This window comes from Brachyistius frenatus, unplaced genomic scaffold (assembly GCF_029030835.1).
Source record: "Brachyistius frenatus isolate BFR_SWC_R1_liver_20210118 unplaced genomic scaffold, ASM2903083v1 Contig_5, whole genome shotgun sequence".
Taxonomy (NCBI): domain Eukaryota; kingdom Metazoa; phylum Chordata; class Actinopteri; family Embiotocidae; genus Brachyistius; species Brachyistius frenatus.
The window spans coordinates 6345255-6371108 of record NW_027210604.1 but is presented as its reverse complement, the minus strand read 5'-3'; the positions used below and the strand labels follow the sequence as shown (position 1 = coordinate 6371108).

The 25854-nt window shown below is 40.1% G+C and overlaps 2 protein-coding genes across 2 annotated transcripts in view; both read right to left on the bottom strand.

Moving 5' to 3' along the window:
• Positions 1–8023, bottom strand: part of LOC138633165 (transcription factor COE1-like) — a 147608-nt gene extending 139585 nt beyond the window's left edge. The window contains exon 1 of the mRNA XM_069719247.1: positions 8013–8023. The gene's annotated coding sequence lies outside the window, so the exon portion shown is untranslated. The remainder of the gene's footprint in view (positions 1–8012) is intronic.
• Positions 8024–9197: 1174 nt separating this feature from the next.
• LOC138633006 (beta-2 adrenergic receptor-like) lies at positions 9198–20391 on the bottom strand. The gene is made up of 4 exons (XM_069718969.1): positions 20174–20391; positions 15314–15467; positions 14937–15228; positions 9198–14322 (listed from the first exon to the last, which is right to left on the bottom strand). Exons 2-4 carry the CDS (start codon positions 15462–15464, stop codon positions 13281–13283), a joined length of 1485 nt encoding a protein of 494 aa, XP_069575070.1. The 5' UTR covers positions 15465–15467; positions 20174–20391; the 3' UTR covers positions 9198–13280.
• Positions 20392–25854: the final 5463 nt, after the last annotated feature.

Below are 25854 nucleotides of genomic sequence, written 5' to 3'. Positions count from 1 at the left end.
TTTTTTTTAAACACAATGTAAATTCTCTAGTTTGGAAATCTACAAAATTACAAACAAAAACAACCTTTTCACGTAGAGGTGGCACTCGATGAGCAGCAAGAACATTGACTTGTGTTTTCTTGACCAAACAGAATCAATTGATTTCCTCCAGTGGATTAATGGTGAAAGTGTGAGGTGAAAGGGCAGCAGTGTCGACACCATGGTAAATTTGAACCATAAACGGCAAAAATGTTGGTGTTGGGGGACACGAGAACAGCGGTGAGTGATCCCACCTCACCTCCTCTGCACCTTTAGAATCCATTTAATTCCCAGCCTCTGTGCACACATTGATTACGTTCTCTGTTGTATTTTCTGGCGCGCATGTTGTGGGGAAAATGTTTACATGAACCCCTTTGACCAAAGATGGCATTAGAAGATTAAAAAGAATTATAGCTGTTTCAGGAAGATTTCATGAGTGATCTCTGTCAGAGAGGAGAGGGTTACCCAAGAGACACTGTTGGCTGCAATGGGAAATGTTGAATGAAAGCCAACATCCATTTAAAAAAAATGCACTTTAAAATCCTGACATTTGGTTGGTTAAAGATGAATCTCTTAAACAAATTGAAATTCTACAATTAGTGTGGCTGATAATTACCACCTAACAGCTGTGTGTTTGTGAAGCATGAAAGCAGCATCATGTGATCTTTCCAGCTGCAGAGACAAGGGTATGGTGGGACATTGACTAAAGACAGGAGCAGATAAGTTCTTTTAGAGAACCAGCTAATAAAAGACAAAGACTTTTCTCCGCAGTCTAAATGTTTGTTCTGACAAAACAATGCATCCAAGTACAGATGAATAAAGTCCTTGAGTCTCAGCAGCGGTGTGAAGCTCTATTGAGACACTCCCTTAATTTTTGACCCAAGTACTGACAAATCTGAGGAATAATGGGAGTAACCTAAAATCCAGATGTGCTAATCTGACACAGACGGCTCAAAGCTGTAGGCATATTTATTGCTAAACCAAAGAAGTTTCTACAAAGTAAAAGCTGAGTTATTTATGTACTCTAAAAGAAAACTCTTATCACATTTAACACTACAGGAGTTTCACATCTCGATTTAATCTTAAAAACGTATAACACTACAAACCTAACAACAAATTAAAACAACTTTAAATATTTTAAAAGCACACTCACCAGACGATTCAGTCAAGCAGCAGGATCACACACTTGACGTTACTACCAAACAATTTCAGAGTGACGATTTAAGGGACTCGAGATCTCTTCTCCTTCTTCCTCTTGATTTTAATGGCTTTTAACAAACAGTGTAATGGCGTTCCTGCCATCAACTTAAATGGAGTGTGGATCGGAAGAAGTTGAGATCTCACAGAAACTCCCGTGATCAAATGTGACTTCAGACTAAAACAAAGATAAGACGCACCTGTGAAGGGGGGTGGGACGTCGGTTGTTTCCAGCTGTGTGTGCGTTTTGCACTGACAAACAAAACAGGAGGAAAAGCTGCGGATAAAGTCAGACGACAGTCAGGATAACTTAAAACATTTTTGCAGCGCCAGCTGGAGGTGAGTTAGAAATAAAGTTTCTAAAGTTGGTTTTTGCCCTGAGAGGGTTAGTGTTACCTACTGCTCCAAGCTAATATTCTAATTGTACACAGGTGGGCGAGTGGATCCTGTGATCATTAGCAATGTCGTCATTTGTATTCATCCTCTGATCCTCCACTGCTGTGGAGATGCAGTACCATATTAATATTACTGGGCTCTCTTGTGGGTTTTGTTGATGCTGCACACCTGCTCCTTCTTCGTGGCTATAATGCTAATTTCTGCTTAATATCTTCTTGCTGTTTTTTTCACATTACAATATTTCAAGTTGTCAATATCAAAATGTCTGATATATTATTGATTCCATATCTGCGTTGACTCTCACAGTAGGGAACGTTAAATGAATGTTTTTAAAACTCCTCCCACTACAGGATCATTCAGGCAGATAATCTGTGTCAAGATTACTTGGTTCAGTGAGGAAAAAATGCTACCTAATTTAAAAAACGTTTCGTAAGTTAACTTGTGTACATTAACAGCGCACAAACGGGACACAAAAAAGCAGGGTCCTCTGTAAAAGTCTTGTGTTTGATCCATCCAACCATCCCAAACCTGCCCTGATGACATGGACTTGGTCACACTTTAAATTATTTACCCTGGCTTCCTCCTTTGCTCCCGTCATAATTACTACTGCTACGAGGATTCACATTTACAATAACCTTTTTGTCTACTGATGGGTAAAGTTTGCCCAGTTGGTTCAGCAGGCCCCTAAACTACCTCATATATTTGGGACGGATATGATGGTAACTGCCTATTCATTAGTCTGATGGCAGTCAGATCAGGTAATTTTGTAGAAATGGCTGTCTAAGAAGAGCTCACTGAATTTACTGTATTTTTTTTTTTTAAGTGCTGTTATGTAATGGGTGCGTTGTTAGGCTCATCTGCTACATGTCATCAATATTAATAGCAACAAGGACAGTATTCCTCAGTCATGAAACCATAACAGAAGTCTGGTTCAGAGAGGTTCAATGTTAATATATCAACACAGCCATCATTAAACCTTAAATTACCTTAATTGCAGTTGAAAGGTCTTTGTTTGACTCAGTTTGAAGGGAGAGACAGAGAAATGGTAGAGCTGACCTCCTCTTACTAATTTTGGGCATTACTGCTGCACTGCTCGTGGCTTCGTATATCTTGTGTGTGTGTGTGTGTGTGTGTGTGTGTGTGTGTGTGTGTGTGTGTGTGTGTGTGTGTGTGTGCGTGCGTGCGTGCGTGTGTATCACACACAAAGCAAAGCCCAAACACAGACCTGACTTTTTATGGTAAATTTCAGTTATATGGAGATTTGTCCGTCAGTTGGTTTTGTCTTCAGTTCCTCGCACCCTCTGCCGCATATGCTCTATTTGGTAGGTAGGTATATACTTTATTAATCCCCGAGGGGAATTTTTTTTAATTATTTGCTCCATAAACACAGCGTAATCTCTCCTGACGTAAACTTTCACACCCAATACATTACACGGCTGTCTGCGAAACCTGGACAACCAGTGTTTCATGGGAGTTCAACACAAATACTGTTACATAACTTCTCTGCTTTGGCTTTTGATTTAGGACAGCGAAGTATTTCAGAGAGTCAACTCAACAGCAAGCTACTAACTTAAAGGAATAGTCCAGCTTGTTTGAAGTTGGGTTATTTGTGTCAGTTTATTAAGTGCACAGTGTTCAGAGTATTTTTCCCTGCTTTAAATTAAGTCAGATATCCCTCTTTGACTGATAACTGCGCCAAAATGAAACTGAAAAGGATAGTAATTTTTGTAATGTTTGAGTTCTTTCCGTTTGTTATATGAAATGTTAAATAAACCTCATCTTCAACTACAGCATGGACAACAGCCCTTGTAGTGAAGATTAAAATACCTTGGAGGGCTCTTCTCAGTCATGAATAGACTTTTTCCTCAGTCAATTGTTTGTGTAGTTATGCAACTTTTACAGCAATTAACCAAACGGCCAGAAGAGATTTCATAATGATCAGCAGAGTTTTGGGGTTGTGCAACATTGTACAGATGGCCATGACTGTTTTTATTTTAATCAATTAATGTGCAGTAACTGTAAAAAAAAAAAACCTACATCAAATCAATATTTCTTGTGCCCAGACTTCTGTTCGGACTGTAGATGGTTCTACCAGGATGCCTTTGGTTGTTGCCTTTAGGTCTGAGCTGCTGTTGGACAAATCTTTTCGAAGGGAGGTTCACGTGATGTGTCCTTCCTCTGCCGCAATTAGTTCCCTTTTTTGACCAATGCATTTTCATTCCTCAGCATGGCCTATTTCCTTGTACCTCTGCAGAAAAGCTTGCACATATGGAAACAGTTGCTTCTGCTTATGAGAGAACCTGCTGATGCAAGATGACCACCTTCTCCCTTGTTGGTTTGCTCATTCTTTTCATGGTGGGAGATTTTTAGATGAAACTGTTACTCAGAAATTATACCTTTTTTAATATGTCGGTCCCTCACTCAGTTTCAGTTGACTGACATAGCTGTTTCTATTTTAGTTCAGGATTTTGGTTTAACTTATATTCAGTGTTCTGTTCTTTTCTTTTTTTTTTTTATAAGCAACTCTGGTATAATTGTTTAATCAGGCTCTGGGCCATATGCCTATAGTTTAAAAAAAAAAAAAATTCAGTTCATTCATCACTTTATTTTAAAAGAATTTCTTTCTCCACAAATGTTTGCAAAACCAAAATATAATATTTTTCAAATTTTGATTCAAGACAACACAAGACGTCTCAGGGCACATTACATCGTACAGTTCTTACAACTTTACAGAGAGGAACTCAACAATTCTCACGAGTGACAGTTGGAAAGAAAACCTCGCTGAAGGACAAGATGAAATCACATAGTTAAACAAACCTTTTTCTACAAGTGTTAAACTGAACATAAATAGTAACATTGCATATCTTAATGTGCATTTGCTTGTTCTGTAATAGCCTGATTTATAAATAAAAGGCAGAAAATCAGATAGGAAGCAGTGGATTTATTCATAACAAATACAGACAGCAGAAAAAAGGGTAGATATGTTTCCATTTAATGTTCACTATTTTGTGTTTTCCTTCTCCGAGAACACTACAACCTCTGTAGCTTGTTTGTTCTCTGTCTCCATAAGTGCTCTCTGTAATATGCAATGCAGTTTGGTCGTGGAAAAATCCAGCAGGCTTTGGCAGAGCTTAAAGGGCAATTAGCAACATCATGAAATAAACCAGCAGTCTCCTGTCTGACAAGGGGAGGATTAAAAAGGTATTTTACCAGCTTTTAGCTTCTTACAAAACCTCTACAGATGTTGGTCTTGTGGTTCTAATACCTGTATGGCTACAACACATCTCCTCTGTGTCACTTTTACATATTTATCATTTCTCTGTTTTTGTATGTTTACATTGCCATAGATTGTGTCACAGCTGGATTGCCTCCAGGCAACATAGAAATGCGAACACTAAGTAAACCCGAGACACCTCTATGATGCGTTTGGATTATTCCGTAGCAGTGCTTTTGTATCAGCATTGTCTCCTAATGCGTCCCGCCATGATTGGATGATAAAAGTCACAATGAAGCATGAGGAGCAATGACAGCCTCAAAAAGCCAGCATGAATAAAATTGGCTGAATTTCCTTTTTCCTTGTCAACACGTCGCTCTGTCTGTCTGGCTAAGAAGGTGTCTAAGTGACAATCTAATCCTAATCTAATTATATCTAATCAGGCCTGATGTAATGTAATCCATTAGTGTGTAGTGGTTGGATTTCTTTGGTTACAGGTGACATCGGAGTTTTGCACTGTTGCCGCTGTTGGAAACAACAAAAATGTCAATTTAAATGTTGATGCTTATGATTCCGTAGCCTGTATTTTTATGTTAAAATGAGTCTTCCTTAAGTGCTGGTTCCAGGAATGGAGAGTGAATCCTGAATCTAAAGTGAGGGGATGCCACACACACACACACACACACACACACACACACACACACACACACACACACACACACACACACACACACACACACACACACACACACACACACACACACACACACACACACACACACACACACACACACACACACACACAGCAGGAACAGTGCTTGCCAAAAGGCATGCAGACCGACAGCAGGACAATCAGGAATGTTTAACTTCCTGTGCTTCCCTGGAACTGTACCATGGAAACACACACACACACACACACACACACGCACACGCACACAGACACGCGCATGCGTGCATTTATGGTCACTGGGTATAAATACGCACACAGAGAATTGTGGCATGCACATGGAAGCACACAATGCAGGCCAATCAGCTGGTGTGAAACCATATGTTACAGCGTCATCAGCACCGGAAGTGTCCAGTCGGTGGACTACAAACAGATAGAAGCCACACACACACACACACACACACACACACACACACACACACACACACACACACACACACACACACACACACACACACACACACACACACACATTTAACTATCTTTTCCTCTCTTCAACAATGTGTTTCGTAAGACTCTGAAGTGAACTTGCTCCCTATCCCTTTATGAGTGCGAACGAATTGCTGATGAAATGTATGTAAACTGATGTTAAAATAATGACACAAGCCCTGGAAAAATTGCATAATTATAAAATGTAAAGGAAGATATGCCATATAAAGACTTTGCTTGAATTTCTCTTCATTGCTTTAGCCGGATGGGGCCGCCTGCTCGCCTCAGTAGTATATAGATCTGTCATGTAAATCAAAACAGAAAGTTAACACCCTGAGCTGTCGACTGTGTGACTTTCAACTCCCAGAACACCACCAAGGCCCCAAATACCACTCACAAGTTAAGTGGGGCTCCTCTTAGTTTGATGGTTGATGTGACGGTTTTGTGTAGTAAGAAGACTTAAAGAGATCTTTCCAGCTGTTAATAGGATCTGCGGGTCTGTGTTTGCCCCATAATCTGCACATTATATAGCCAGTAGTTTGTGCCGGGCACGACAACTGGAGTGCTTCACAGTTTACTCTCACACAACCTGAAGTGGCACCCAAAACATAATATATGTAAGATATGGTGCAGCCAAACGTGGTTGTCACTCAGTCTAAGTGTCTGAAATCACCTCCTTTCACTCACTCACGACTCCCTGTGTGATTGATAGTCAATATTTCACAGTAGGATAGTGCTTGTTTAACTTAGCGCAAATATGGGGAAAACAGATCCAAAGCCTAATAGCAAAAACATGATCCTGCATTTGCTGTCCATGTCATGTTCAAAGAACATTGTTGGCTAGCATCAGTGTTAACTGGCTTGCATATTTTCAGGTGGGGTAGGTTTATTTTCAACATGGAATATGATTTATAGAGCCCAACCGATTGGCCAATCACAAATTTATCGGTACTGGTTCTTATGTAGGCTGATATGCGCTGATATGAAAACTTTTTTTAGAGAACATACTGCAGTAAAAAGGAGAATTCATTTTTTTTTTTTTTTTGTCATACAGTTATTTATAGTGATTAAAGTCCCAGTGAAGTTTACTGTTGTCACTGCGCTGATGTAAGTGTGGGCAATAAACTGTAAAATATCTTTGTCACAAGTGTCAAAGGTGTTCGATAACCACATTTGAGGGATCATCATATATTGTATTTTATAAAATGTTTAATCCCTAAGATCGGCATCGGCTTCCAAAATAAAGGGGATGTCGGGATATATCCACGTAGTTCACAAACACCATCCAGTGGGTGCCAGTGATACTGCATTATATCTCTCGCTCTCTTCCTCTCACACTTTATTGCCTCAGTTCAGGGAGGCCACTTGTGTCGAGTAACTCTCAGATGCCTCCAACCGAGCAACCAAGGATAGACAAACATTATGTAATGTCTCTGCACAAACAGCAGTCCACTGTAGAGGAATAGTCGCCCAGGCCACATCTACACAAAACACACATACACATTGGCAACCCGTATGGATATGTGTGTATGTATGCATGTATAGGAGGGAATAGGAGAAATGTCGCCTTAAAATGTTCATACTTTTCTTTATTAGTGTCAATCAAACTCTACTGTTTGCATGCAAGTTATGTGAGCCCAAATTTTAATTATTATTTTAATTGACCTGTGTGTTGCCCTCTGCAACTCCTCTGTGTGACTGAAAAATCCAAACAAACCCACCAATTGAAAAATAGACATTTGTGTTGCAGCTACAGAAAAAGTGTGAGTCATTGACATTTGAGAAGAAGTGTCACTGTGTTGAGCTGTTGCAAAGCCACACTTCATATGCCGCACCCTGAATGAGCCATATTCAGAGTAATGTGGTGTGTTCTGCGACACTAGCACACAGATGGACACACAGACAGCCTATCTGCCTGTTCTCATAGTCTTTCTTGCTTTTTGGCAGGGGATGTTGGGTCGGCATCAGTTCAGGCAGCAACACAAGCTCACCATCTATAAACTCCCTGTGATCATAAGATACACTTGGCACAACTCTCTCGCTCGCTCTCTCTGTAACACACACTCTCTCAGGACATTGTGTATCTGTGCATCTATGTTCTGCTTATTCTGCCTAAGCAGTCTGTGTAAATGTGTTGTTGCATTTGTGTTTGCAAGTTGTAAAGTGCATGCTTCAGTGCATGCATGCATGCATGCACTGAAGCGTGCACCTCGTGTTTGCACAGTATACGTGCACGTCAGGCCCTTTTTACAGATACTATCACTGTATTTAAGGGATCTAAGGAGTGTGTATATGTGTGTGTTTATCTAGAGGGCATATCTCAGGCTGTCTGCAGTGTGCAAAGGCCTGAGGCACAGCCCAGGGTGTCGGTCTCGATCTACATGGATTAAACTGCCTCTGTCCATCAACACGGGCGTGTTCATGCACGGATGTGTGTGTGTTGTCTGTAATCGTGCATGTACTTGCTTGTGTGTTTGAGTGAGTGATCACACAGGATGTATGGAATTTCCTATTGTCAGTTCTATAATGCTAGTTAACACCTCGTAACAGGATAAAACACCGACAAATGTTTGACAGGGAAGTGAGAGCAGATACTTACATGTAGAAAAGGAAGGCGACAGGATGTAAAACATTCAAATTATGCCTCTGTTAATTGGTCCATTTCTCAGTTCAAGAATTTTATGTAACACCATGAATTTAAACCAGGCTAAAGGTTAAGGGATAGAGTGGTAAACAGACACATGGAGAGAAAAAGTGTCTGATGAAAAATAGTCGAAAATATGGTAACTTCTATTAACTTCCTTGTGTTCTAATCAGTGTAAAAGTTTAATAAATCATAAGAGCATGACTCATCAATTTCAGTTAGGCCTCATAAATCTGTGTTTATGGAAAGTTTCCCCAAATTAAGTGTTCTGTGTGAACAATAAACTATTTAATGTAACAATTTTTCCAAATGATCCCCTCTAAAGATTAGTCTGAGCAACATTTTTGTTTGCTAAAACTTTCATAATCAAATTTAAAGAGTAATTTTACAACAGATGATTTTTTTTATTTTCATAGACTTGTTGATGTTGTCTTGTTGCAATGATTTAAGTGTGCTTGGTTTATGTCGGGTACATTACCAGGTGTGGTTACATGACATGAACGTTCAACCTACAGTCTGTAAAACTGCCTAGTGTTAAAGGTAACAAAAAGACACAACTCACCACACTTGCAAACATTCAGAGCATAATCAAATCCACATTTTAATACAAAAAACAAACAGCAATAGAAATAGACACCGAGACACCAGTTGATACAGTTAATATGTAGGACGAGCAACATAAAGGCATGCATGCTAAGTACATTAACCTTAACATATCTACATTGGAAACTTGTTCCATGGAAACAGGTCACACTTTACAGACACACGTGCACATACACAGAGTTCTTTTCCATGTCTAAGTGTAAAGCTGTGTGTGTGTGTGTGTGTGTGTGTGTGTGTGTGTGTGTGTGTGTGTGTGTGTGTGTGTGTGTGTGTGTGTGTGTGTGTGTGTGTGTGTGTGAGCGAGCGTGTATTGAGGCAGTATAGCTGATTGTATTTCCAATGCAGAAGCTGATACTGTAGCTGCTGTGACACCCTGCACCTGTCACTGTACGTAATGCTTCACACACACACACACACACACACATGCCACACGTACTCTAATGTAAACGTGGAAGCTGAGTCTTCATTAATAACCTGCATGACTGCATAAGCACAAACTTAAAAGTGCAGTGCAAAGAGAATCACATTTCCTAATCTCATTTTACTTGTTGACAAATAGACATTTGAGGCAAAGTTTTTCAAATTTTTTCAAGAGCTATGGAAATTTCTTGTATACCTTTGTGAGAAACTGGTCATATTTGTAGATCTGCTTGGTCAACTGATAAGACAGATATTTTTTTTTTAGCCCAATTGGCTTCTTGACAAATCAAAGTATCCATTTTGGACATTCAGCAAGTGCAAGAGCCCTAAAAAAGTAACTGCAGGTGGCTCTGTAAAAAGGAAAAACTAGATTAGCATTCAGCCTAACAAACTTCTATCAAGTGACATTAAAACACTGGAATATTTAACCAAGTCAATTAATTTAAATTGAGTTAAATTACTATTATTTGGTTAAATTGTCCAATCAACTAAATTAACATTATTGTTGGGCAACAAACCCCAAATTGCTTCCCCTTTTTGTCTTCTTTTGACAGTCGCTCTCTTGTGATCACACACTGACACACACATGACTAAGCAACATATTTAAACAGTTCAATTTTAAACATCATTCTTTTGCATGCAAACATACTGTTCATAACATTGTATGAATAGATGAGACGACATTCATGTGACTGGTGGAGGTAGAAAATAGAATCCTTGCCTTTAAAAGATTCATGACTGAGACTAACTTTCGATTTCAACAGAGCAAGTTTCAATTTTGTCTCAGTATCCCAAATGTACAGGCAGATATAAAATTACAGAACTTTTTTTTTTTTTTATTATTATTTTTTTTAGGAGTGTTTCAGTGCTGCTTAAACTCTAATCTAATGTCTACATGTGTTAACCGATATGTCCTTTTTGGGGAACCAGATCATTTTTAATTTAGTACATAGGACAAGGTAATCAGTGCTATTAAGTTCAGGAAACCGTCAGAAAGTGGATCTCAGTTACTCTACTTCTTTCATTAATGACGGCTACTGAAAATCTAAATCGCCCCAATGTAGTAAACTAGCCTTCTCTGTGAAGGATTTAATGACTGAAACCAATCGCCAATGGAGCGTAGCCATACCCACATGTTCGCGATTTGAATTTGGGTCTGGAAATAGCAGTCCTATTAGTAAACATCACCCATCTGGTAAAGGAAAATAGACAAAATAGACAGCAAAACTACAGAAATCCAGGTCTCATACAAATTACAGTAAATTACAAAGATTCAGTGGCATGTTTCAATCTTTAAATTGCACAGTTATTCAAGTCACAATAACCACATGTACATAAAACATACAGTACATTCAACCAGCAGCTGCAGTTTATATTTACAGTTATTGACCCTCAATACCTTGTTCAGGTGTAATTTTTTAACATGAATAAAACAAAACATTTATGCACATAAAAACAGGACTGGGGAGATAATTCTTAAACTCTAATTTGTCCACCTGATTCAATAGGTAGTCTTTGTATATGTAATACACACAAAAGGAGGAAAAAACAGTCAACATCCGGCTTGACAAAGCGCCTGCTAACAGTGCATTGATATTGCTAGAGTTTCTCACCAACAGCAACATAATTGTTGCTCTCCACCACCACTACTTTCTGAATTTGGCCCTCTGTGACTTTTTTCTGTCAACCAAAATGAAGGTCAAGCCGAAGGGTCGCTGTTTTAACACTGTGGAGGAGCTCTAGTATGATAGTGCATGACACGCTCACAGAACAGGACTTCTAGGGACCCTTTCAAGCATGGCAGGAATGCTGATAGCGGTGAGTTGCTGCACAAAGGAACTTCTTTGAAGAGGTTGGCGGCCAGATTTAAATCTGGGTTTTTGGTTTGGTACATAGTCTGTGAACATTTTGATCGCATCTCAAATGAGAGCTATTTTATCACTTTTAATTTGGAACAGAGTGATAGGAAGTATTTCAAACACACTTTTATTTCAACCCAGTGTCTGTTCAGAGCAATGGACAGTATAAAATAAGCACTTTAACTATGTGTGATCTGATTTATATGCTTTTAGAGTGAGTGTAACAGACAATGTTATGGGAAGAGAGCCCACTGCATGAAAATGATCTCCCCAGCTCTGCTTGACACACGTTCTACAACAGAGCTGAAGCAGACAGCATAAAAGGAAAGCCTGGGTACACAGTGATGTTTGTGGAAAGAGAGCTGGATAACAGCTCCAGTGAAAATGTGATGAAAGAAAGTAAACAACAGGGATACAAAGAACACTTGTGATAGTCACAAGTTTGGGTTTTAGATGTCAGATGTCTGATACACAAATATAAGTAAATGATTTTGGACAATTCCTGAGGTTTATCAGAAAGAAACAGAAAAGCTGTTTTGGATAATCAGTTATTAAAAATTAGCCTGAAATGAGATACCCTGTTTCAAATGAGACTTTTAGCCACAGGCCAAATGAATTGTAGGGTCTTATGGTTAGGTTAGGTTAGGTTGGGTTAGGTAGTTACTTTATTAATCCCCAAGGGAAAATTCTTTTGCTAGAGCAGCATTTTTTTTCTTTTAGGTTAGATTTTTGTTGTTGTTTTTGTCTAGATCTGTGTGAAGCACTTGTGTTGCGGACGCAAAAACTTCTTAACACTGCAAATGTTATGCAAGGTTCCTGAATGTATTTTCTGTCTCGTGGGTTTAAATAGACACCAGTGTGGTTTTCACTTAAGAGTATTCATTCATACAGTGGTGGCCATAGGTAGATGTCTTAATTACGTGTTGTTCAGAAAGATTATATCTACTACAAATGTTCATTAAAATTTATCTTAAAGGCCTGGGCAACTTTTTGTTCCACCAGGGTCTTATAAGTGATGTGATCCTTGATACAAGTACACAGTATGTTTAGTCAAAGTTGGAGCATTTTTAGTGATTTCAATGTTTTGGCTTTTTGCTTGTTCAGTCATTCAAATATTTTATGTTGTAGAAGAACACAATAAGACAAGCTTTTAGGGGTCATCCTGATCAGTCAAAATCTTTTAAGAATACAGAATAAGGGTTAAAACACCCTTACTGTTCCAGTTAAAAAGCAATATACTGCTCAAAAAACATTCACAGCTGCTATGACATCCATAGAACAGTAAATGATTTACAGTACATCCTAATGCTACAGCAGGATTTTGGAATGAATGAAAATGCATGAAGTTTTTGTTACTCTTAATAGTTACATCCAGTGATCATTAAAACATTTTCACTTCTTTACTGTTTACATCCAATAATATCCCTGTAGTGAGACCAGTTTGGCAAAGCTGATAACTGAAAACAACCTTCATAAAACTCCAGCAGCAAAGTATCCCAAGTAAAATCCCAGTAACTCTGACAGAATATCTGTCCATCTGAACCAAACACAAGCAGCTTCAACAAATTGGTATTTACTGCACAGACACGCACAAACAATCTATCCATACATCCATTATCTATACCCCCTTGTCCTCCGCAGGGTTACAGAGAGGCTGGACCCTGTTCCAGGTGACTTTGGACGAAGGCAGGGTACACCCTGGACAGGTGGCCAGTCCATCACAGGGCTAACACACACAATGTAAAAACTAATATCCTCCCGCTTCAAAAGCTATCAAGCTATCGAAGCCAGATTTTCCTTACAGCTCCAGTTGGCTGAACTGTTTGCTTGCCAGTTGCTCAGGGAACCTGGAGCTACGTCCAATGCTTGCTCAGCGCAAGAAATTTGAGCAGATAGGGTTATTGAGCTGTCTTCAATAGTGCTCTCCAGACTGCCCTTCCACTCTAACGTCTGATTAAAATCCTGCCCCCTAACATCATCCAAGTGTGAACCCCTGTTCCGCCTGCGTGGGGGCTGAGCATAACAATCTCTGTCTCTGCACCATCCTCTCCTCCCTTCCCAGCTTCCTCCCTTGCTCCTCAAACAGAGTATCTCGTGGAAGGCGTGCCTGAAATCGGGGCTGCGGCAGTAAATAAGAGGGTTGAAGGCTGAGTTGGAATATCCCAGCCAGTTGAGGAGCCTGAAGGGCACCGTAATGTCACCCAGGTTGAGGAAGGTTATGAGGATGTTGAGGATGAAGAAGGGTAGCCAACACAGGGTGAAAGTTCCCATGATGATTCCCAGAGTTTTCACAGCCTTGTGCTCCTTAAGACAGAACTTAAGACGTTTTGTGGCAGAGTTTTTTACTTCCCCCTTTTCTGTCTTCACTTTGCTCTCTCCCCCCTTTTCTTCTTTGCCAGTATCTAGACCTCCTAGTGTCTGCATGTTTAGTCTGTCCTCTCCTGCTTGCTCTCCCACCTCACCTGCCACCCTGAGTTTATTGGTTGCGGGGCTATCATCAGGATAAGGCATCTGTAGAGTGTAATGCAAGTTATAGAGGTGCCTCTCCCTCCCTCTGATCTTCTCCAGCTGCTTCTGAGCCTCCTGGAATACTCGGCTGTACAAGAAAATCATCACAACCAGCGGCAGGTAGAACGACACAATTGAAGAGGACACTGCGTACGCCGCATTGGTGTTGAATTCACAGCAGTCCTCGGCAGCCAAGCATTGGCGAGCTTTCGTGTCCCCCGACACCCACACCTTCAGATAGATGGGCAGGAAGGAGATGAGGATGGCCACTGCCCAAACCGCCATCACCACTGCAAAGGCCCGACCCCTAGTCGGCAACAGGAGACAAGAAAGTGCACACCAGGTAAGAAATAAAGGAAATAAGTCCAACATAGATAAGTTGGTTTAATATTATCATGGCTGTCAATAAGTGTGAAAGAGTGTAAAGCACAATTTGCTCCTTTTGTACCATGGCCATATCCTTGATTAAATTGTAGTTCTGCACAGATTTAGCATTGCGCTCATATAACGTTGTTAGAGTCATGATACAAAAATGAGAGCAACCAACCAAACAATAGTGACTTTTAGTTCATACTGCATTATTGTTCTTCATCAAAACCTCCAGTTTGGAGACCGTTCCATCAGAGGTTTGGGTGTGTTATGTTAGTAACTTCCAGCCTTAAGCAAATATTAGGACTGGGCTAAAGAGGTCTGATTAATCGCATCTTTGTTACTCTACACCCCCAGATCATTTTCATTTTCAATCTAGTCTTTACCCCCAACGGACACGGTGTCCGGGGACACCAGCCTGCAAAAGCCATTTTATGACTTAGCCACATTTGCTGTGACACTCCTTAAGTATTTCCTCTTAAAATACTTCAATACTTGAAGTAGTAGTTTTACTACTTCAATTCATACAGCCAAACCATAGCTCTCTTATACCTGGTGACCAGTGTTGGGTAGCGGAGCGGAAAGGTGATGGCGAGGTAGCGGTCCAGAGCGATGACGCACAGTGTTTCGATACTAGCTGTCACACACAGCACATCAGTTGCCGTCCAGAACTCGCACATGAAGTTTCCAAACTGCCAGACTCCCAGCAGGATGTACGTAGAGCCAAAGGTGACCACGACCACACCCATGATGAGGTCAGCTACAGCCAGTGAGGCAATGAAGAGGTTGGTGACTGTCTGGAGCCGTTGAAACCGTAGGATGGCTGTAATCACCATCACATTACCTGCACAGAAGAAACTCTGCTGTTCTGAAACTGCCTAAATCAGTCGTAAAAAATTCCACATTAAAATGGAAGCTTCTTAACTTACCAAAAACTATGGCGAGAACCAGAATGGCCATTGCAACACCGAGCAGCACGAGTTCTACATCACTGTACTCCGATGATCTAGCTGATAAATCAGGGGCGTCGGTGGAGTTGCTGTGCTGTGATTGGTTAGCGGGTGCATTCACACCTTCCATGATCTACGGTCAGAACACACAGAAGACAGCTTTGGTCATAACGGATTAAGACAAACAAAACTGATGACAAAGTTAAAAGTGACTGGAATTAAAGTTAAGAGTACTTAAGAATTTGATGCATTGTGTTCAAGATAATTTTAAAGGTACGCAACAGGCACAGCTCTAAAATATGTTGTTTGTAATGCATTTAGAAACTTGCAGCACTAATGGGATTTGAAGTTTTCAGTACAGGCTGCACTGAACTGAGTTTACACATATTCTAATCAGGCAAGTTCGAGTGTTGAGTCCTGTTTAGGCACTGATTCTTTCTTCACTTGACATTCAGGATCAGCATTTGGCTGCGATCAGACTGAGCACATTTCTCAGGAGACGTCTCACTCTTTGATTTTTATTGCACTTCTCTGCTTCGGATCTTATGCTTTAGGAATGAAAGCACAAGTGGCCCTTTGATCTGGTAGGCTACTACAAGTTTAGAAAATAAAAACTATTAGTGGTTACAAACTGGTAATACCCTTATAGCATCACGAAATGGCAGCAACATAGGCAGTTTTTGTTGTAGTAAGTATGGAAGGGCAGGTCCTGCAAAAAGTGCAACTGCAAGGCACCTCGCGCCCATCATATGTGTTTGTACCGGTGTGTGTCCCTAACATGTCACTGATACAGATCCGAGTATGTAGTGTCACAAACCGGCTCACCGCTTGTGACAAAGAGGAGGGGAGGGGAGACAGGTTGAAATGCCAATGGAGACTTTTATTTGAAGTTAAAATTAAACTATAAAAGAAAATTGAGGTGTGAAGATGAGTAGCATCACGCAGGGATGGGTGAGAAATGTGTATGCAAGTGATGAAGGTGAAAGATGAAGTGACCCGAACCAAACCAGGAGATGTGGAGCCTTCGGAGAGAGAGACAATGAAGCAAGGTTGGTATTTGTAGCACTGGTAGAGGCCGACACGGGTGCCACCACATCACCTTAACGACCCTCCCCGACTGCAACCTCAAGCAGGAAGAGGCCACTTGAGCCTCAGCAGGTTGAAAGGGAGGGGTCGTAATAATAGTAATACTATTTGTTTATCAAGACATCCTTTCTGCCAAAGATCCAAGAAGAAACACCTACATCTAAACTGCAGCGGTATCAGATAAAAAAAGTCTGAGGTCGCCTCTGTGAGAGTTGTCATGCTTGCTGTTTTATAGAGATAAACACATATTCTTTTACAGAGAAAGTTATGTTCCTTGGTGTTATCATGGCATCATCAAGTTCAGAGGTCTGATGCCTTTAATCACATTTTGTCCTCATATGCTGTCATGTAATATCATGTAAATCTATGTTTTTCAAGTCACATATTTGTATCCGATTTTTATGATACAGAAAAGTCCAGTTACAGAAAATAAGGTGAAAGAGTGCAGTGAGCTCAAGTTCAAACCCATAGGCCACCCTACAGGACTCCCCCAAAATAATTATTATCATAATATGTACCTTATTATAGAGTGCACACATTGCTCTCTGACTCTGGCCTAATCAGTCCACCCACAGCAAGCATACAGGTTGGTGGTGGAGAACAGCTGGGGCTTGGGAAATACTATATAAGCGACAGGAGCATATTCAATGATGTTTACAGAAAGAGCTGTGCATTGGCAGAGTAAGAACAGGACGCTTAAATAAATAATTATATTGGTCTTTATTGCTGTGGGTGCAGTGGATATACATATTGCCCTGAGTAGAATGAATGTTATGTGTGAGTGAGTAGTACAAAGTGACTTTTCTTGCACAATAAAAATTAACGCTTGATGTCATATGCATTTATAATCATAATGCATTTATAATGAGAAAAAAAATAAACCTTTCTTATTGATTTGTGCGTGGTAGGTTGGCCGAGCATCAAACAGCCTATTATGGCCGTCCATCTGACAATCCTGGGATGATAAGTTCATTAAAGTAAGCAACGTTTTAGGATAATAGAGTCAGTGCTCCTACAGTAGCTGCTACTACCCGTTTGCTGCACAGGTGGCAGGGTATTTAATTCTGCCGTGCTCTTACGAGGGTGGATCAAAACGTTCCGAGTCCGCTCCTGTTGCGTGTGAACAGTGCTCAGCATCGTGATGTGCATAGAGCAGGCTGAAGTGACAACCTCGGTGAGTAAGTATTCCAAGTGTCGGCGCTTGGTCAAAATCAGCACGTTTTTGTGATTAGTGGTCCTTGCAAAATCGACAATTTCTCAATGCACCGTAAACTTTAGCAGAGAGCGCTCATCAAAGTTTGTGGCAAATTACACAAGCGGATGACGGCAGGGGTGTTGGTAGCAGCGAGCAGCATCTTTGCTGCTAAGGGTGAGAAACTTGTGCATTTTGAACACGCAATCAGCTTGCAGAAAAAGAGTTTCTCACCCTCGGCAGCACATATGCTGTAGAACCAAAGTGAAATTACGCCACGGTTCATTTTGTTTCCATGTTTTCATGTTTCCCCACAGATGCCTCAGAACATCACATTCGAACTCTCCATTGACATTTTTGACCTTTGAGGACGAATTCACGGTGCACAACCGCAGGCTTGTAAAAAAAAAAAAAAACGACACCTGACCCAATGCACCTTCCTTGGTCTTGGACAGTGATGTTCTGCCACTCAGAAACCCAAATATCACTCAGATGACCTCTCTAGGCTCATTGCCTCATAGGTGGAGGCTTTCTGAAGCATTTAGAGGGTCTCTCTTGCCGATTTCCAGAGTTTGAAATAAAGTTTGATGTGCACCCTCTGCTCAAAAATCACCGATGTGCCCGGACTAGCGGCCCCAAAATATATGTAATTCAGGTGCAAATGTTGATCAAACTTTTAATACTTGGAGCGCTCACTCAGAAAGTTATATCTTCCCCCTGCTTCACACTCATTATGGTGCTGTGCATCGTTCATGCAGGTGCAGTTTCAGAACTTCTTAAACTACCCTCATGTAGAGTTAAAAGAGAACAGCATGTAGGGTTTATGTTTGTTAATGCACATTCAGAAGGCTGTTTGATTAACTGGATCATCTGTGTGCATGCACCCTTCGGTTTATATGTATGTTGGCTTTATTCCAACACAATCCAAACACTCACTACACATGTTACTGCCAGCTGTAAAGAGGCTCATTGATTCACAAGTGTTGACCCAGTTCTCCCGTGGTCAATGAGCTAAGTGTTGGATTTTGGGATGCTTTTCAAAATGCAAGAGCAGACCATAACAAGACGGTAGTTTTATGACAATCATCTCACAAGTGGAATAGATTGCTGACCTTCGTTAACAAAGCCTTACAGTGCCATCACAAAGCAGTGCATATTAATAATGAGCGTCAGTATGCTGTCAGTCATGCTGTCTAAAACCCACAGCAGCATGTTTGTCATCATTTTAAAAATTTCTCCCGTTCAACATGTTTACAGAGAATATACTAGAGGCGCTGGAGTGTCGGGAGAATGATGGATATACTGGAAAGTTGACTGCAGTCTCATTTTCAAAATCAATCTTTCATTACGTATGCTCAGAAGGCTGTTTGAATTGTAGTGAATGCAGCACTGCACAGCGTGGCCCTGACAGATGACCATGCACCACACGCAATGTTAGATTTATTTAACCAAAAAAATTATTTAGTCTTTACTTACACGTGTGTCTACAATGCCAAGTGCCTGAAGCTGACCCTGTCACCTTTTCCACTGATAACCCTTGTGATGGAGCCTTGTGACTGTTCACTGCTTGCACTGAACAGATCAATAGTCTCTTAACTGCATTGATACCAAAGTCAAGCTACCGAAACGGATACAAATCATCTGCCTGAGCTGTTTAAACAGTAGAGCGTAAAGATACTTGACGAGGCCGATGGTCAAACACAAAAGATTTACTAAGACATAAAAATCACGATATTTTGCCAGAGGTAGCTCGGTGAAGGTAATTATTATTTTTTTTTAAATTTTATTGTACTCTATTAATCCCCGAGGGGAAATTCTTTTGCGGGAGCTGCTGCAACAGGCTGCCACGACCGCAGCGCCAACCAACCTGAGGTGCATGTTTTTTTTGGGTGATGGGAGGAAGCCGGAGAACCCGGAGAGAACCTGCGCAAGCACAGGGAGAACATGCAAACTCCGCACAGACAGGCCCAGGACCGGATTCGAACCCCGAACCTTTTTGCTGTGAGGGGACAATGCTAACCACTGCACCACCGTGAGCTCTGAGCACACAAAAGTGCATCCACCAATACGAGCACACAGCTACAAGTGTGTTTAAAATACACATGAAGACAAAACACATCGCTTCTGCCAGAGAGTAAACGGATGACAGTAGACCAAACTGTGAAAAGCCCAAACGCTCAATTAACAAGACATAAAACATTTTGCTGCCCTGATAACATAAATTATTTATGATAAAGATGAAAGCTAGTTTGGATTCACTGGAAAAATCTGACTTATTTCTGCTAAATTATATTTGGTGAGAGCTCTTTTGCCAGCTGTTGTAAACAGAGATAGGAGATGCTGAAAATATTTGAGACATTTGAACAGTTAGTTTAAACTGTGAAACGTACCATGTGATAGAAAAGCTTAAAATATGTCAAGACTTTAGGTAGGGTTAAGTTAACTTAATCAAACAATGGCTCAAAATTAAATGTTTTCTTTTACTCAAGAGAAACATGCATTTAAAAAAAAAAAAAAAAAAAAATTGCACTCAGACTCATAATTGCAGTTAGTTTTCTTACCTTCAGGCTTTGTCTGCTGCTTCAGTCCAGTGATTTCATACTCCAGAAGCTTTTAAATCCACAACACAAAGTATCATTGTAAATTCTTTGACAGAAGCATATTTCTTCATTTTTTTCCCCTGGGCTATAACTTATATAACTATAAGTTTTGTGTGTGACACACACAAAGACTCTGTCCCACACTCTCTCTCTGTTTTCGCTCATATGTAAACACACTCTCTCAGCCATCGACCACACTTGCCCCTTTGAAGCAGCTGAGCCTGTCACCCGTTTTATAAGCAAGCCCCTGATGACATCACAGCAGGACAGTAGCCTATCAGAACGAGGAATGGCTTTTAGTGTCGATCGCATGTCTGCAGTGTAAAGACGACTAGACAGCAGGACCCCGTGCCCTCTGGGAAACGATTTGTTTTTTAATCTTTATTTATTCAGGGTAGCTTTTCTGAGCCTCTTCTCAGCACCTCCTTACTTTACATTCACTGATGAGAACCACCAGACAAAACCACAAACTTCTGCTTTTGGCTGCTGAACTTCTGCGGCTGTGCCGTTTAAAACATAACAGCAACAGTACTCGACCTTTATACCTTCCTGTATTCCTGATCCGCTCACTAGTATGAGTTCTGCCTCGTGATTTGTGTGATTATTACAGTGTAATGAGAATTACTTTGCATTTCTTTTGCGTGAGGTTTGTAGTGCACAGAACAGCAGGCTCACACAGGTTGTTGCAGCGAATTATCTATTTCTAATCTCTCTGTATTATATTTTAATTTGCCTGGATAAATTGACTAGTTTAATCAAAACATAACCCTGTTTTATTATAACTTACTTTGATATTATATTTGATGATTTTACACAAACGGGGGTTATTCATCTCTTTAAAGCTTGTGTAAAATACACCGATCAACCACAACATTAAAATGACTGAAAGTATAAAACAACAGAGTTAGGCAATAAATCCCTTTCGGTGGTTTTAATTCTGTGGCTGATCAGTACGAAATACAAAGAAGGAGCAAATCTGGGGAGTAGAAGTGGTGTAGAGCGACGATCGTGTTTTTGAAACATTTAGTGGTCTCTGCTGCCCGTTTTGTTTGACACAAAATATTATGGACACTCTCTGCTCAAGTTTAACTCAGTGTAACTCAGATGCTGATGTTGTCTGTCAATGGGAACGGTCTCTGAACTTTTTAATCACACTTTATATACAACAATGGCGTCATGGCGTCTTTTGGGGCATGTTTGTCGAGGAGCTCAGAGCAACATCCGCTGTGGCCAAGAAGACTGACTGGTGATAACGTTTTGTGTGACCGTTTGGACACTCTGGTTTGTCTCCACCGCCTGAGTCAATTATGTTTTGACCACCCAGCTGAGCTGCAGGCTTTATTTTTGCAGGTGGCTGTCACTCTGCTTGTGCAAATGCAAGCTGCCATCATCGAGCAGAGGCTGCTGTGAGTTCATTTGAAGGTTTTTACACAGGAAGCCACAGCTAATGCCAAGAAGAGCAAAAAAAAAAAAAAATAAAAGTGTTGACATGACTCATAGAATGATTTAAAGATAAAAGACTAATGTGTCGGTTTGCCTTGTTTTAACGAAAATGTGTCATTTTGGGAAAAGAGACACGGGGCAGTGAGTATGGCCATGTCCTCTTGTCTACCCAGCCCCAACACATTCCTCTTGGTGCCTCTTCCTGTCTGTCCTATCCCTTCCTCTATCTTTCTACATCCTCCACTCCTTAACACACCTTCTAATCCTGAAGTATCCTATCAAATCTCTGCTCCCTTCTCATCTCTCCTACTCTAGTGATGAAAGTTGCTCTTTCATCACCGTTTCTTTTTTCCACTCCACCGTCATCCTTGGATACTTTAATTTATCGGTGCCTTCAAGTAGAGTCTTGTTTACTGTGCCAGTAAGAATAGTGCATCTGGGTGGATGTAAAAGATTTGGATACATCAGAGAAACAACCTTGTCGTCAGTGCACTGGAGAATACCGTTTTCATGTTTTTCCTGGCATAGGGTTGAAAAGCACACGCATTTATGGCAAGCCTTTTATCTTTCTCAAGGGTACAAAGTGATAAAGTCTGCATGGGGACAAGGATGGGAAAAGTTTTTATGGCGCAAACGCAGGGCTCTCAGCTGGGAGTATTCGGGTCCTGGAGTCAATTACTAAGTAACATAAGTAAGTTACTTCCATAATGTAACATATTTAACTTGCATAACGTATGTTCAGTAATTTATGTGACATACGTACGTAATGTTGCCAACATAATTTTTTATTTGAACCCAAGCCATGATCTCTTCTTACCTAACCAAGTGCTTTTGGCACCAAAACCTACAAGAAAATCTCCTTTTCACACCCAGCTGAGGCAAAGTGTGACACCAACACTGTTCCCTCTGATGAATTGATGTATATTACATGCTTTGATGTGATACTGGGTTGCGTCTATAACATATTATTGCGCTTGAGAGCTGCAAATGCCTAACAATAACCATACAAGTTTAATAATTCTGTAGTCAATACAGGCAGATATAGTATTTAAAAATAAAGTATTTTAATTCAAAACAAACAAAATAAACAATTTACTGATAGGTTCATTCGAAACATTTTTGGAGCTTGCTAACATTTCCTTAATATACTACAAGTTATATCTACTAGTTATTTGCAAAACCAAAAGTTTTACAGAACCATAGAAAAATGAACACATCTGTGAAACTTAATGAGGGCATGTTTCATTTGTTTTTAGCAACAATATCAGTTTTTAAAAACTTCTGCTCATGGGAAAAACAGAACAAATGTTGAACTAACACACTCCTAACTGGCCAGTTTAAGTAAGATGTCCTATCTCTAATATTTTCTGTTACTTCCTTCTGAATTTAAAATCTAGTGGCTGAAAATGCACTGATAAGAAGCACGATAAGATACATCGTAGATTTTCCACAGGTCGCAGACCGGATGTTTTCATCACCAAAACATGTTACATGTGTGCAAAGTCACATTTATTTTATCTTGCACATTTGTAATGTCTTAAGTTGCCGATATTTCACGCTGACTGCAAAGAAATGCATCTGTAGCAGAATAATCAACAATTATTAAATCCAATGGCACAGAGTGAGTGACTGTACATAAAAGAACACATTCCCAACCTCAGCTGGGTTTTGGGTGCATCTTATTTGTTCTTCTGAGAGAGGCCCACTCGATACTGTATATCCTGTACATAATGTGCATTGGGACCACTGAGACCCTACTGTACTGTTTCCTGCTGCTACATCCTACAACAGTGAGTCTGTTTTTCATACCCAGTCTGTTCCATCCCTTGATTTGACAATGCCTGCACTGATTGCAGTTCTACGATATGAGCAGGATTAGCACAGTAATCTAAATGAGAAAATGCCACAGAAAGGCCTTTTGCAACTCTGGGTTATCAAATTGAGATATGTGCCGCATTCCATTATCTATTTCAGTACCGATCTATGAAGTGTTGGAGAAGCACTTGCTTTACCAAACTGTATTTGTTGGTTTGAACAGCAGTTAAAAGTCTGCATATACTTTTAAGTGTGATTTTCTCTAAGTTTTCAAGACAGAAGCCAAAAACATAGCTGGAAAAGGGAAGATAAACTAAGAGATTTCAATGTGAAGTCGAGGTGGTGGTGAAATGTACTCAAGTACTGTATTTAAGTATAAATTTGAGGTATTTTATTTGATTTAAAAGTATTACCTTTTCAGTTTACTTCATAAATCTACATTTCAAAAAGAAACATAGTTTTCCTGTTACAACTGTGAGATTCAGATTTTCCATAAAGCATATGAAGACAGAGTTTATAAAATATGAAGTTTTACTACAGATTAAACTATGCAGCAGTGTGTACAATTAGAGCTGAAATTCTTTACCTGATTATTCCCATAATCACAGAGTAATTTTTCATCCAATAAACCGCCAAATATTTCATGCTTCAGGGCTCTTAAATGTGGAGATTTTCAGCTTTTTTTCCCCTCAAATTATGTTTCCATTTTTATCAAACAAGCAGTCGAGTGTCTCTTTTGGCTCTTTTCAAACCAAATATAATTAGCAGATTAATCCATACATGAAATATATTAAAATTAGCTCAACCAACTACAGTAGTCAAATTTTGTTTACACATTAATACAAATGATCTGAATAGATATGATAGTTTAACCATCACATTTTTCTGAATTGATGCATTTGGTTAATATACTTACATTTCATTAAAGTAAAAGTCAATGAAGCATTCTGAAAGTGTGCTATTAGTACTTTTACTTAAGAAAAACATTTAAATACTTCATCCACCATTGTGTAGAGGAGCTGTCTCCAATAATTAATTTTAGTTATGCTTTGAAGTTCATAAAAAGAAAGGATTGGAATAGTTAAAGTAATCCATCAGAATATAGAATATATCCTGCAGCCCTTTCTGCCACTATCCACTGCATCGTCTGTCTCCCTTCATTCTCCCTCCCTCTTCCTATACCTTGTTAATGTGGTTTTACAACCCCAGCGTCACCTCTGCCCTGCTGGGACAATTGTGCTGACAGATATGATGATTGGAGGGGTCAAACAAGGTTGCGAGAAAAATGTAGGGTCACAAAACACATGATAGATTAGGCTGAGAAAATTAACCTCAGTTGGATTGCCTTTTCAGCTGTCAAACGAGTGGGGCTCTCATGTATACAAAGTTATATTTACAATCTGTGCATGAGTTCAAATTGGGGGTGTTTGGAGGTATGGAGGTATGAAATGTATAGTCTACCTCTTACACATTAGGAGTGAGGTGTTTGAGCAGAAAGATAAACACTCTTTCTGCCAGTCAGCACCTTTCTTTTCCTTCCCTCCTCTATCCTCTCATCATTGTTGCTGTTCATCTTTCTCTGCCTCTCCCTCTACATCACACACTTTCTTGTATTTTCTCTCCTCTCTGTCACTCATTCTGCTTTCCCTCATCACTCTCTACTCTTTCATTTCCTCTCCCTTCTTGTCCATAAATCCGCATCTGCCTCCTCTCTCCCCCTGGTTTAACTTTTGTATTCTGCAGTTGATCTTTCATCTGTCCTCATTTGTTACGCGTGTCCATTCATCCCACTTGCACCATTTGTCATCTCCTTTCAAGAACAATTTGCAAACAATCGCCAGCAGTTTTTGCCACTTCGGGACGACCAGATGCATCAAGTGTTCTTGAATTACACCGCTGAGCATTTCAACAGCTGTAGAAGTGGCTGTTTCACCCCAAAATGAATTAATTATGGGTTGTTGTTTTTTTTATGATAGCCTGCCGCTTTGTAATATAAAATATATCTATGGCTGACGTAACCATATTTATTTCAGAAGAGCAAATTCTCGTTCATTTTACCCACTCATCATCCATCATATTCATTTTCCTCTAAAGGGATCCCTTAGTTGCAGTTACATAAAGTTGGGAAATAGTTCATACAAGAATTCTAAAGTGAAGCAACAGAGACTGAGCTGGGGATAAGTCTAGCTTCAATAATGTTAGATTTTATAATTCAACTTATAATCTTTTCTTACATAGTCCCTGTCTGATATCCAGCACATGTATCTAACTCCCTGCCCCTAATTTGTAAAACACCCTCCAGGGAAAATTTGTCTCCAAGCCTGTGGCTAAAATTCCCTTGATGACATGATTGGAGGTTATTTTACGAGACAATGCTCCTCCCG